This window comes from Cervus canadensis, chromosome 6 (assembly GCF_019320065.1).
Source record: "Cervus canadensis isolate Bull #8, Minnesota chromosome 6, ASM1932006v1, whole genome shotgun sequence".
NCBI classification, from domain to species: Eukaryota; Metazoa; Chordata; class Mammalia; order Artiodactyla; family Cervidae; genus Cervus; species Cervus canadensis.
The window spans coordinates 11,652,121-11,666,660 of record NC_057391.1 but is presented as its reverse complement, the minus strand read 5'-3'; the positions used below and the strand labels follow the sequence as shown (position 1 = coordinate 11,666,660).

Below are 14,540 nucleotides of genomic sequence, written 5' to 3'. Positions count from 1 at the left end.
CTTTCTAAAAGTTCATGCACTTCTTTTGAATAGCTGAGAAGTCCAGTAGCTTTTATGGCAGTATTCAAGCATAATTAAAAGAAGTGAAATAGCCCATCCAGCTCTACAGAAGGGCAGAATCTAAAGCTTAAAATTACAGGCTTAAAAAATACTGATATTATTCAGGATTATATATCACTTTACAGCTTCAGAGCACTTTCACATACATTCTTTTGTTTTTACAAATATGGAGATAATAAATTTGAGGGAGGTAGCTTGTCTGATATCATACAGTTAATAAGGATGAAGCTAAGATTAAAACCTAGGTCTTCCATTCCAGTGCCCATTTTCTTTTTTGCTTTCTTAGACAATAAGAATGTCACAAAACTTCCTAAGATGATTTATTGTTCCTCATATTTTAAAACGTTTTTACATTTTGAAGCAATCACAAACATTGTTCCTTTGACTTTTTGAGAATAGATATCCCCATCGTCTCCAAATGGAATGTATATTTCCTACCAACTGGTACATTCTCCTACATCACTACTGTGTGCAATCACCATGAAAATCGGGAAATTAACATTGAGCATTGCTACTGTCCTTAGACCAATTTCAAGTTTTACTGTATGTTAAGGGGTTATGTAAACAATGGTTGAAGTAGCTTGAGCTCTTTCGAGAACTCAACACATTTATTATTTTTCTTTCAAATTTATTGAGATATAATTGATATACAGGACTGTGTGAGTTTAAGGTATACAGCATAATGACTTGAATCATATGCAACAGATTTATAATTGTACCATTATGAACCTTAGTTTTGGCAGTTCTGGAGAAAACATTAACACTGTATTTCTTCACAGTACAGCAGAGACCAAGAGATGATGGACTTATGGACTTAGCCATGAATGATTATGACTTTAATTCTGGAAAGAGGTTGCACATGATAGATTTGGAAATCCAAGAGGCATTTTTGTGTTTCATGGCCTCTATTTTAAAAGGTTATAGATCATACTTAAGACCAATAACACAAGCCCCATCTGAGACAGCCACAGATGCAACTTCTCTTTTTGCTCTACAAGGTAAGTGATTATATAGTACTGCACCTTTCATGTTATTGAGCTTAACTTTGTGATGATTGCTTTCTGGGTGAGTAGCTCGTATTTATTAAAATATACTTGTCTATTTCAGGAGCATGTGTCTGTCAACTCAGTTGGTAATCCATTTCCCTAGAATTAGTTATTTCTCAGGCACATTAAGTACAACCCCAGTAGCAAAACATACAGAAGAGACTGTTTGAAAAGCGCCACTGTGCTCTGTTGTGCCACAGGGGTGGTAAGGGACTGATGCTTTCAGCTTTCAGGGGGGCCAAGCAGTGTTGGGCAAGCACAGGAGCCCCTGGGTTGGGGGTTTAAAAGATTCCTTTCACAGGAATAGTTTCCGGTTCCTTTCCTATTGCTATCTTTGTCAGGTCATGTCTCCTTCAGGAGTCTGTTTCTTTTTCTGCAAAACGGTAGAGTGTGGAGGGTATAGATGACATGTTTGATCTAGTTCCTGCTAGCTCAAAAATTCTCTGAACCTATGAATGTATTATATATACCAACATTGCAAATTTATGTTGAACAGCTTTCTTAAGAAGTCGGGACCGGTCACATCAGAAATTCTATAACATGATGACCAAAACACAAATGTTTATTCGTTTCATTGAGGAATGTTCTTTCGTCAGTGATAAAGATGCAAGCCTGGCGTTTTTTGATGATTGTGTAGATAAAGTAAGTCATACAGTATGTCTATAGTGCCCTAACTTATTTTGTGTGACTGTTATAAATGTTTTGAGTTACAGTTTCTATTTATAACTTAACCAGCTTTTAACAAAATTTTAATTAATTCCATTTAATCATTGACCCTTTATTATGAACGTTTTGGTGGCCTCCTAGGTGTTCTGGAACTTATAACTTTGCAGGATTTTACTGAATTATGAGTTTTATTTTAGCAACCATGTCTGTAACCCTTCCTGTCCATTTATAGACTAAGGGGATTTTATCCAAGTCTGTGGACCTCTAACTTGAGCATCCTTAATTTTCACCTCTCCTTTTGGTCTGAAGTGGATTGTCACACACTGAGTAGGAATAGAACATAACATTTCACCAGAATATTTCTACAATTTGGGAGTGCATTTGTAGCATAAATTAAGTGAATTAATTCTATTATATTCATCTGTGAAACCTTCCCTTCCTCTGTAGTCCACTGTCATTGGTGAGGTAGAACAGAGTGAGTATTCATGCTGAATAGAGAGCAGCTTGGGGAACTGTGGCCCAGAGAGGGGTGCCAGAATCTGAATGGGTGAAGGAGGGCAGCTGAGCATGGGGTGTTGGAGCCCAAGACGGTGAGGAGAGCATTCATCCATGCAAGGGCAGCATGGGGGGATCAGAGGACAAGCAGGATGAAGAGAGTGTCCATGCTGGAGGACAGGCTGTTCCAAGGGGTCAGAACCTAAACAGGATAGGTCCATGTAGACATGAGGACAGCACAGTGTCAGAGTCTAAGCAAGGCAGAGTCTAAGCGTTCCCGTTGGGTGGTGCCAGCAAATGAGGTATCAGAGTTTGATCTGGAAATTAGGACATGTGAGGCATAATTGATGTGGAAAAATACTGTTTATGGTGCTGATAGAGAGTTGACAAACTTAAGATGCCAGAAATAACCACCCTAGTCCTTGAAATGCTTTGCTTTGCTTGCTTAGTTGCTCAGTCATGTGCGTCTCTTGAGCCACTGTGGACTGTAGCCCGCCAGGCTCCTTTGTCCACCGGATCTTTCAGGCAAGAATACTGGAGCAGGGTGCCATTTCCTCCTCCAGGTGATCTTCCCAACCCAGGGATCAAACCCGCATCTCCCTGCATTGCAGGTGGATTCTTTACCTGCTGAGCCATCAGCGAAACCCTGAAATGCTTCAGAATAGGGAAAAGGTGGATATATGCCAATATTTTCTTAGAACTCAAAATTCATTTTCTCGTAGAAACACTGATATATGTGGTGACCATCTGTAGTTCAGATGGTGCATGACTATAGTGTTGTGCCAGAAATATGTATTACATTTCTTTTTGGTGGATTGGTATTCTAACCACCTTTTAGGACAAATTTTTAGAGTCCAAATTCATTGTAATAAATATATAAATGATAAATGCACCTTTGAAGTGTACAGTTTGGTAAGTTTTGGCAAATATAGATTTCCATGTAACCATGACCCCAAAACATAGAACATTTCTATCACCCCAAAAAGATATTGGTTTTTTTGGGGAAATTCATTTTTTGTAGTTTGAATAACCTATACAAATAAGACAGACTTTTAGAACCCTGCTTTTTTGTAAGTTGAGTTCTGTCTTGAAATCCTGTTTATTTTGAGAAGTAACATTATAGGTCTTTGATAGTTTTGTCTTCATTGTAGCATTATACTAAGAATGTGCTTTTCAATATTTTAATTAAATTTTTAAGTTTGCCTTTTTTTGGTGCTTTTAAAGTTAAATATTAATAGAAAGAATAAATAGAAAAGATGTTCAAAGAATAAAAGCTTATGCTTTAAAGAATAATTTCTCTAAATCCTTTTTTATAGGAATAGTTCTGTTGGTTTTTCAAAATAAAAATGTTTCTAACTAGCATGCACTTTGAATGTTGTTCCTGTGTAGCGCTTGGCTTCCTCTATGGTGCTGAGCTTCCCTTGTGAACAATGGCATGTATTAATAATTGGGTAACAATTGTTCCTTGTGCCAAGTCAACTGAATCATATGGGACCAAATTAGTGACAGGGTTTGCTAATAGCCTGCTTTAGCCAATAAATTTATGAATCTACATAGGAACGCTGAATTAGTTGGAAGAATCCAATTAACAGTGCAGAAAAGAAAAATCTTGTATTGTTCCCTTTTACTTCTTGCTCATTTTGTGTATCTTGCTTTCACAAGTTTGTGTTTCAGCTAAAAACTCATATAATGGTATCACATGGTTTAAAAAATTCTTACAATATTGTAAGACATACGGGATTTATAATTTTGCTAGATATTTAGGGTATCATGTTCTAAGAAGGATATTTTTTATTACTTAAAATTTCTGTTTTGTCTAGGATTTTCTGAAAATAGGTTACTTACTGTTTAGTTGATAAAAGTTAGTGTGAGGCATGATTGACTTAAAGAATATAAATTCTGAGAAGTCTCAAAAAAGAAACAACCCAATTAAATGTATAATTATTGTGTCTAGGCAGATTGTTTTCCTAAAATGCTCTTTACCTATTCAAAGTCTGGATCCAACAAAATATCACTTATATATAGTGGATTCATATTATACTTAAGAATTTTGATGATTACTAAGAAAGTCAAAACTGGAAAATTTACTCACTAAAACGCAGTTACTTGTGTTTGCTTTATTATAATTCAAGGAACTCTTATTAGAGAAAATAATAAAATGTCAAATATCCAAAGTGTGTCTTTTTCTTACTTAAAAGTGATTTTATTTGTGATATCATAAAATATATCTTAATAGAGGTTAATTGTATTCCTAGTATTAAGCAGAAGTGTTTGAAATAGTAAATAATTGTACAGTGCTGTTACTATTTTTCATATTTTAATAGCACAGTTTCAGTTCATTAAGCACAGAAAGTCAATGCTTGCTTTTAATGTGTAAATGGTTTTTGAATATCAATAATACTTTTAAAATAGACATTCATATGAGATTATTCCTTAGCTAAATGACTGTGAGCTTAATTTTTTAAGTGAACAGATCCCCTCTGGCAGTCTGGCTATGAAAACTAAATAATATTAGATATTCATTAAGTGCTTCAGCCAATCCATGGCTAAGATTGAACAAAAATTAGACATGTTCCTCTTTTGATCTTAGCCTATCCAAACAGAAAACATTTGGTCAACTTTAAAAAACCTGGAGTGGGCAATGCTGACTAGGACTAAGAAAAGCAATACATGAGAATTATTTGTGTTTCATTTATGACTAATTTGAAAGCCATGTGTTCTTTTTCTTCATATGATTGTATTTTAAATCCTTACAATCTGTTCCTATAGGATGGAGCTTAACTGAAAGCAGATTTGTGTAACAAATAGTCTGGTAAGGTTTTTCTTGGTCTCCCAAGCATCCCTCTGCAGTGTTTTCTGAGCATATTAATGTCTTGTGAAAAAATATGAAGAGAATATGAAAATTATTTTAATTTTATCCTGCTGTGGGTGTTGGATTTCTTTTTTCTCCCAATAGAGACAGATGTCACTGTGTTTTCCAAAAGACAGAAATGCCCAACTGATAAATGAAGCATTTATTACATGGTGGTTTTTGTAATGTTGAAATGAGATTTTATTAGTAGACAAGCTAAGGGAAGTTATCCCAAGGTACTGAATTTACAGAGCACAATTTTAATATTTTAGTAGACTTTGCAATACTTACAGCAATTGTCCATGTCCATAGGTTTTTTCCTATGCAAACAAAGGGACAGGTCTGACAGGGAGAAGCTGATAAATAAATAAAATTTTTAAAACACCTAATGCTCACTCCATTATGAAGACCAGAATGGTTGGTTTCCAGCTTTCTTTCCAGTGTCCTTTGGTATCAGTTGTAACCTTTTTATTCTGGTTCATCTCTTCTACTTCGTTATCACTGCTGCTGTTATAATTACATTAACCTCTTTTCATCTACATAAAAATGTTTGCATATCATATAGAGCTTCTCATTTCATTTTGGGGTTGCCCATGGAGGCTATGGGGTTGCCCATGGACAGTCTGGAAAAGGTCAGTTTTCATTCCAATCCCAAAGAAAGGCAATGCCAAAGAATGTTCAAACTACCACACAATTGCACTCATCTCACACGCTAGCAGAGTAATGCTCAAAATTCTTCAAGCCAGGCTTCAACAGTATGTGAACCGTGAACTTCCAGATGTTCAAGCTGGATTTAGAAAAGGCAGAGGAACCAGAAATCAAATTGCCAACATCCATTGGATCATCGAAAAAGCAAGAGAGTTCCAGAAAAACATCTACTTCTGCCTTATTGAAAACGCCGAAACCTTTGACTGTGTGGATCACAACAGACTGTGGAAAATTCTTCAAGAGATGGGAATACCAGACCACCTTACCTGCCTCCTGAGAAATCTGTATGCAAATCAAGAAGCAACAGTTAGAACTGGACATGGAACAACAGACTGTTTCCAGATCTGGAGAGGAGTACGTCAAAGCTGTATATTGTCACCCTGTTTATTTAACTTATATGCAGAGTACATTATGTGAAATGCCGGGCTGGGTGAAGCACAAGCTGGAATCACGATTGCCAGCAGAAATATCAGTAATCTCAGATACACAGATGACATGACCCTTACGGCAGAAAGCAAAGAGGAACTCAAGAGCCTCTTGATGAAGGTGAAAGAGGAGAGTGAAAGAGTTGACTTAAAACTCCACATTCAGAAAACTAAGACCATGGCATCTGGTCCCATCACTTCATGGCAGATAGATGGAGAAACAATAGAAACCGTGAGAGACTTTATTTTGGGGGGCTCCAAAATCACTGCAGATGGTGACTGCAGCCATGGAATTAAAAGATGCTTGCTCCTTGGAAGAAAAACTAGGACCAACATAGACAGCATGTTAAAAAGCAGAGACATTACTCAGCCAACAAAGGTCCATCTAGTCAAAGCTATGGTTTTTTCCAGTAGTCATGTATGGATGTGAGAGTTGGCCTATAATGAAAGCTGAGCAGCAAAGAATTGATGCTTTTGAACTGTGGTGTTGGAGAAGACTCTTGAGAGTCTCTTGTACTCCTAGGAGATCCAACCAGTCCATCCTAAAGAAAACCAGTCCTGAATATTCATTGGAAGTACTGATGCTAAAGCTGAAACTCCAATACTTTGGCCATCTGATGCAAAGAACTGACTCAATGGAAAAGACCCTGATGCTGGGAAAGATTGAAGGCAGGAGGAGAAGGGGACGAGAGAGGATGAGATGGTTGGATGGCATCACCAACTCAATGGACGTGAGTTTGAGCACGCACAAGGAGTTGGTGATGGACAGGGAGGCCTGGCATGCTGTAGTCCATGGGGTTGCAAAGAATCGGACACAGCTGAGCAACTGAACTGAACTGATGTAAACTGATGAACATTATATCCTTCTAGGGATACCAGTGACTTTGAGTTATTATTGACATGTTCCTAATGTTGTTTTATGAAGTAACAGGAAGTGTGGAAAAAAAAGGGTAGAAAAACTGCATAAGCTCAGTGCCCTAATGTCCATTTTACATTTACTTTCAATGTTTTTTTTAACATAAATGTAATATACTTCCTAATTTTTTACATAACCAGATCTTATAAACATTTTATATTGCTGCCAAATCTCTAAAAAGTAATTTTTTATTGTTTACCACATTAAAACATAACATAGTGTAAAAAGTCAAATGATTTTACAAGGCTTAGGTCCCATTTTTTTCCCCACCCCTAGTTTCTGTTCTCAGAGGCAACCATTTTCTCTTTCAGCTATTTCATCAGTTATTTACTTTAAGATTTCCAAATAATGTCTTGTTATTGCTGCTTATTGTTTTATATATTATCCATTAAGGTTATATCTACTACCATCAGCAAAATTCTCCCCTAGTTGGTCAAATAGTTTTCAATGTTGATATTTTAATTGATATTTTATCAATATGCCCATCTGCAAATTTCACTTTGTATGCAATCACAGATAGGTCATATGTATATATTGTAATTAAATTTTCTTTTATGTATGGACTTTGTTTTCCCTAAAGTTAACAATTGCTATATTTCTAATTTTGTGTGTACTATTAATTCATCTCTAAGCTCTTCTATGAAGGTAAAAAAATCTAAAGTCTCAATTTTTATAACATGTCAGGTAGTCTTATCAGTTTTTTCCTTTTTTAATTCTTGCTGGAGCTTTCAGCTTTGTTTCAGTCTGAACTGCTTTCTAGATTGTCATCCTAGGATTTTCCTTCGCCATCATCTTGGGAATTGTATTGACCTCCCTTCAGAGTGGGATCCCCAGCTTTCTAGCTTCAGTAACTTCCTTCTTGGTTTATTTCCTTGTTACGGTGAATCACAGCTTTCAGTGGTTTAGTGAGAAAGACTCCATGGGAGGTACATGTTTTGATGCCCTGCCTGTCTGCAGATTTTATTATTCTCCCTTAATACTTGATTGCTAATCTGGTCAGATGTAAAACTGAAGTCATTACTACATTGTCTTCTGGCCTCAGATGTTATTGTTGAGAATAACATCTAGTCTGGTACTACCTTTATTTCTGATCTTTTGTGCGTGATCTCTTTTTCTTTCTGGAAGCATTTAAGATCCCTGATGTTCTGAAATCACAAGGATATGCCTGGTGTCAGCCTTCATTTTCGTCTCTGAGTTGGACATATATAGGCCCTTTTAATCTATAACTCATGGCCTTCAAATTCTGGGGTATTTTCTTTCATATTTTTCTTTTTTTATAATTTTTTTAAGGTTATTTATTTACTTGGTTGCATCAGGTCTTGGCTGCTGCACGCGGGATCTTCCTTGCCTCGCGCCACATCTTTTGTTGTGGCACATGGACTGTCTAGTTGTGGTGTACAGGCTTAGTTGCTCTGAGGCGTGTGGGATCTTAGTTCCCCACCAGGGATCGAACCCATGTCCTCTGCATTGCACAGTGGATTCTTAACCGCTGAACTGCCAGGGAAATCCTGTGTTTGTTTTGTTTTTTTTTAATTTATTTATTTGGCTGTGTAGGGTCTTATTTGTTGCTCCTCATAGTACGTGGACTTCCTTGCCCTGGGGCATGTAGGATCTTACTTCCCCAACCAGGGATTGAACCCACATCCTCTGCATTGCAAGACAGATTCTTAACCACTGGGCCATCAGGGAAGTCCGATTCTGTGTTTTTTATCCTTTTTTAGATTTACTTTCCTCCAATTTCTGTGTTCTCTTTTTCCAAAATGTGTATTGTTTGTGTATTGGGCCTCCTGGCCTGATCCTCTTAATTTTCTTTTTTCTTTCTTTTTTTTTTGGTTGTTGTTTTCATCTTATTTTCTGTCTCTTTGTCATCTCTCCACTTTCCAGATTTCTTCAATTTTATCTTTCAGCCTTTATAGTATACTTTTAACCTCTGTTATCATATTTATAATTGCCATAAGCTCCTTCTCATTCTCTGAATGCCCCTTTCTTATGTGTGTATGTGTTATAGCATCTTCTTGTTTCATGGATGTCGGCTTATTCATTTTAGTTATTTTGAAGGGTTTTTTCCCCTTTCATTGTCTCTCCTTCTGAGAACCTTTTAATATTTATTTTATTCTTTTTCAAGTTTTTGGTGTGTGATAGTTAGTTGGTATTTGTTACCAACTATGAGGCACATGGCAACCCACTCCAGTACTCTTGCCTGGAAAATCCCATGGACAGAGGAGCCTGGTCGGCTACAGTCCATGGGATCGCAAAGAGTCAGACATGACTGAGCGACTTCACATGAGGCAGAGAACTCAGTGGAGCTCTTTTTAGAAGGTGAGGCTTGGAGCTTCCTTAGGTATGAGATTGATGATCATAAAGGAACTCAGCTATTTCATTAGAGTCCCTATTTGATCAGTGTCTGTAATTCTTTTAGACTACGTAGTTTCCCCAAGAGATATCTCCAGTCTTTAGCATGGAATGCATAAGCCTGACCACAAGTATTCTCAGAGCTGAGTGGGGAAGGTAGCTAAGATTTTCCACTTGTTGTGACATGTAAAGTTTTACTCATTTCACCTGTTTTATGGTATTAATCTCCTTCATCTTCCCCAGCTCTGCCTGGCATCCTCAAGTGTAAGGTTTCTCTGATTCACTCAGAGAGACCCAACCCAGTTTTCTGCTGTTGGGGAGAGGTCATGGCCTAACTGTACTGGGTTGGGCAAGGGTCTAGGAGTTCTCAAATGCAGGCATTTAACTAATTCTCCTGATTCAACCCCACTTGCCCTCCTGTCTTCAGGGGCATCATGCTCTTCATTCCTGACCTTTCTGGTGTGCTCTGGAGCAAAATGGTTGACTTTTTGGTTTTTCTTCTCTATCCCCTCCCCAGTGCCAGACATGTGGTTTTTAGCTTTCATAGGTCTCATCAAGGTACTGTGCGGCTTCTAAAATGTTTTGAACTCAGCTCTGCTGTTGACTTCTCTCCAGTTCGTCTTGCCTTCATTGTTTTTTAATCTCCTTACGCTTGTTTTGGTGAGATTTCAGGAAGGACTGAAGGTAAATGGTTGTGTTTAGCTTGTCTCGTCCAACCAGAAGCCTGCGTAACCTTTTACTCTTTTCATTTTTTTCCTTTTAATGACTTTTTTATTTAAGACTGTGCAGGGTCTTTATTGCTACCTGGGCTCTTCTCTAGTTGCAGCGAGCAGAGTCTGCTCTCTAGTTGCGAAGCACGGGCTTCTCACTGTGGGGGCTCCCCTTCGTGCGGAGCACAGACTCTAAGGTGTGCGGGCTTTCGTAGCTGCAGCATGCGGGCTCAGGAGTCGCGGCTCCTGGGCTCTAGAGCACAGGCCCAGTAGTTGCGGCACATGGGCTTAGCTTCTCCCATGCACGTGGGATCTTCCCGAACCAGGGAGGGAACTCACATCTCCTGCGTTGGCAGGTGGATTCTTTACCACTGAGCCACCAGGGAACCCTCAGGCATATTTTAGATTCTAGTGTTCCACACGCGTATCTGGTGAGAGAGGCCAGGATCAAGAGCCCTGGGAACTGGGAGTCCTCAGCCACAGTTCTGGCTCTGCTATCAAAAGCTCTGGGGCCTCAGGCAGGCACCTCAGCTTTCCTGGAACTGTTTCCTTCCCTTAGTCGTGTCTGACTCTTTGTGACCCCATGGACTGTAGCCCGCCAGGCTCCTCTGTCCCTGGGATTTCCCAGGCAAAACTATTGGAGTGGGTTGCCATTTCCTTCTCTATACTCTTTCATTTTTAATAACTATATATCATCTGTGTATCATACTTTATTTATTTACTTATTTTTTGTCATGTAGGTGACTTCCAGTTTATTGTTATTGTGTATGTATGTGTGGTCAGTCGTGTCTGATTGTGACCCCATGGACTGTATATAGACTTCCAGGCTCCTTTGTCGGTGGGATTCTCCAGGCAAGAATACTGGAGTGGGTTGTCATGTCCTCCTCCCGGGGGATCTTCCCAACCCAGGGATCAAACCCATGTCTCTTACGTCTCCTGCATTGGCAGGCAGGTTCTTTACCACTAGCATCACCTGGGAAGCCCAAGAAATGAAAGTGTTAGTTGCTCAATCATGTCCCACTCTTTGCAACCTCACGGTCTGTCCATGGAATTCTCCAGGCAAGAAGACTAGAGTGGGTTGCCATTCCCTTTCCAGGGGATCTTCCTGACCCAGGGATCAAATCCAAGTCTCCTGCATTGCAGGTGGATTATTTAGCATCTGAGCTACCAGGGAAGCTTATTGCAGTCCTGCCAAAAAAAAAAAACTTTCATACTGATAACTTTTTCTAATATTACGTTTTTTTCTTAGAATAAGGAGAAAGGGAATTCCCTGGCAGTCCAGTGGTTAAGAGTCCATACTCCTACTGCAGAGGGTACAGGTTTGATCCATGGCACAATTCAGCACAGCCCAAGGGGAAAAAAAGGATAAGGTGGATGTGTTTAGACATATCTTGCTTTCTAAAAAAGATTGTATCAATTTTGAGTACTAGCTGGGTTTGTGATTATCCAGTTTACTATATTTATTATATCATTGCTTGTTTCACTGTATAAAAGTCTTGAAAGGCTAAAAAGAAAGGTACCTACTTTTATAATATACTGATTAATTTTTAAATCCTTTGAGAGAACTGAAATAAGTGCTTATCCTAAAAGCAGTATGGTCTTCCTTGTTTACATTTTTATTCTGATTGTTTGTTGCTTTTGTAATTTTTATAAAGCAAGTAAAAATAATACATATTCATTATTTTAATTGGAAAACAAATAACAATATAAAGAAGAAAATTATTGCCAGTAATAACACCACCCAGAGGTAGCATTTTGATAACTGTGTGTGCATCTGTGTGTGTGTGTGTGGGAGAGTGTGCACACACAGAAATATATCTATATAACAGATATAGGCACACTCTTTAAAAAGTTAGAATAATACTCCATGTGGGTGTGGTATGTGTATATAGACACACATAAATATTATTTAGTAGTTTTTTATTATTATTTTGTGAACATTTTCTCCTGTCATTAATTATAATTCTGAAACATGCCTTTAATTATTGTCTAGCTCACTATATGGATATACCATTAAAAACATTCTTTAATGCTAGAGATTACAGCAGGTAATGCTGTGAAATTATAATCAACAATTTACATAAGAAGACTCTGAATGTATCACCTCTTTTTAAGGGTTAGGAAAATGGTAAAGCTGTTTCTGTCCTGTTTTGGTCTGCTCTTCTGTAAATCCTTACCTTAAGGTTTAACTTGTTAATAAGGCTTACTCTGCATTTACTCCTGTTATGTGACATTAATTCTGTCTAACCTGATAAAGTTCTGTGCATTCTATTTTGTCATATGTATGACATCTGGTTTAAATTAATGTGAATGTTGTGCTATTTAGTTTATGAGTTCCTTTTGGGAAGTTTAGAATCTATGAAGTTTTTATTTTTATGAATATTACCATACCATAGAGTATCTAGAGATAACAGACAACTAAAATGCTTTAAATATTGATGTGACTAGAACTTAACACAAATGTGCTTCTACATATACTGGAAGAACTTAGGGAAGTTTATTTTACTCAGTCGAAATCAAAGACAGACCCAGTATTCTCAACATACACACACACGCATACATGCATGCACATTTAAATATCATTATTTGTTAATATAATAACATTTTAAGGTTGTATTTCTTGAGTAAATTTTCACTATTCAAAATGTAAAACATTAAAAAGTAATATATTGGGAAATCTGGGTCCTATTCCATTCTAGTACATTCCTTTCATCTCCTCTTAGCCATATAGATAATTACTTTCTTAAAAAAGTATTTTTGAGTATTTCTTTATGTGAGTACAAGCGAAAACCAAATATGTTATTTTCACTTAATTATCTCAGAGAACTTTCTACAGTAATACATAAGAGAACTTGCTCATTCTTTTTTTAAATAGCTTCTTAGTATCTAATTGTGTAAATGGTTTATTTAACCATTCCCTTATAGATGAACACTTGTCTAGTCAATGCATCTTTTTAACAAGTATATTTTTAACTCCTTCAGGTGGATATGGACAAGAGTGGTGAAGTGCGACTTATAGAATTGGATGAATCTTTCAAAAGTGAACATACTGTTTTTGTAACACCTCCTGAGATCCCCCATCTACCCAATGGTGAAGAACCCCCTTTACAGTACAGGTATTCAAGAGGCAGAATGTTTGAGATTGAAAGAGAGAAGCAATCCATCATCTGTGACGTAGCTTTCTAAGGACTGTGGTATTTTCAAAAATCCAAACTTTACAGATCCCTAATTTTTAGGTGGTAAGCAAGCTTATCCCACATCCATTACTAAGTTTTGAGGTATAAAAAGAAAAAATATATAATTTTGCATGATATAGACTTAGGAAGCTCTCTATATCTGCATAAGTATATGTTCTCATAAATTTTAAGTTAGGACCCACCAAAATGCAGCACATTTATTATAGAATTTTGATTTTTGTTTCTAAGATTGGTTTACTCACTTTCATCCCCTCTCCCAACACATACTGATTAATGTAACCTTGATTTACAAAAGGATTATCAGCTATACTTCAATTTTTTAAAAAATATTGATCTAATTTAGAGTTGATATTTGTGACTTTGATTTGTATGATTTAATTTTTTTTAGGCTTTTAATTTTTCCATGAGTTTTAAAGTCAAGGAAATTCAAAACTGTTGGAATTAGTCGTTGTTAATTTAGGAAGTTTGTTCAGACACTGCTAAGTGCTTGGTATATAGACTTGAATGATATATTGTTCTTGCCTTCAAGTCTAGTGGGAAAGAGAAAAGCTCTGAACACAGTGATAGGGTTATGATAGAGGTGGATTTATCATAGTCTATCTATCCATCTAGATATGTATTTTATACACACACACACAGATATATATAACATTGGTTATAACTAGAGATAGCTTCTAATATACCATTAAAATGGCAGTTCCATTCAGATTTTAAATGATTTTTTAAAATTTTCCATAATAATGTCTTATTTTAAAGATTCTAAAACCATTTTATACCTATAATTAAATCATAGTTTGCTATTTTCATTAAAAAGAAATTTTTCAGGACATCCTCATTTATCACTTGGATTAAATTCTTCCTTTCACAAGTGGTGTAACTGATGTTTTGAATATTGATTAATTCATAAGCTACCTGATTCCTACCCTTCATTTTTATCTATTGCTGATGTTGCTCATATAATTTTTTAAAAGTCTGCCTTTTCTCAAAGACATTTAAATTATTTCTGATAGTTTCTCTTTTCTTTTTCTCTCTGAACGAGATCTCATTTCTTTTTCTGTTTTGTACATTATATTTCTAAGAGACATCTTTTGGTATATTTCATTAATATAGTTTT

At 36.8% G+C, this 14,540-nt stretch overlaps 1 protein-coding gene across 5 annotated transcripts in view; it reads left to right on the top strand.

Annotated features, from left to right (window-relative positions):
* Positions 1–14,540, top strand: part of DENND4A (DENN domain containing 4A) — a 117,444-nt gene that overhangs the window by 67,350 nt on the left and 35,554 nt on the right. For all 5 annotated transcript variants that reach the window (XM_043470833.1, XM_043470834.1, XM_043470832.1 and 2 more), the window contains 3 exons: positions 840–1,058; positions 1,603–1,748; positions 13,212–13,345. In XM_043470833.1, coding sequence (XP_043326768.1) covers positions 840–1,058; positions 1,603–1,748; positions 13,212–13,345 — 499 coding nt within the window. The remainder of the gene's footprint in view (positions 1–839; positions 1,059–1,602; positions 1,749–13,211; positions 13,346–14,540) is intronic.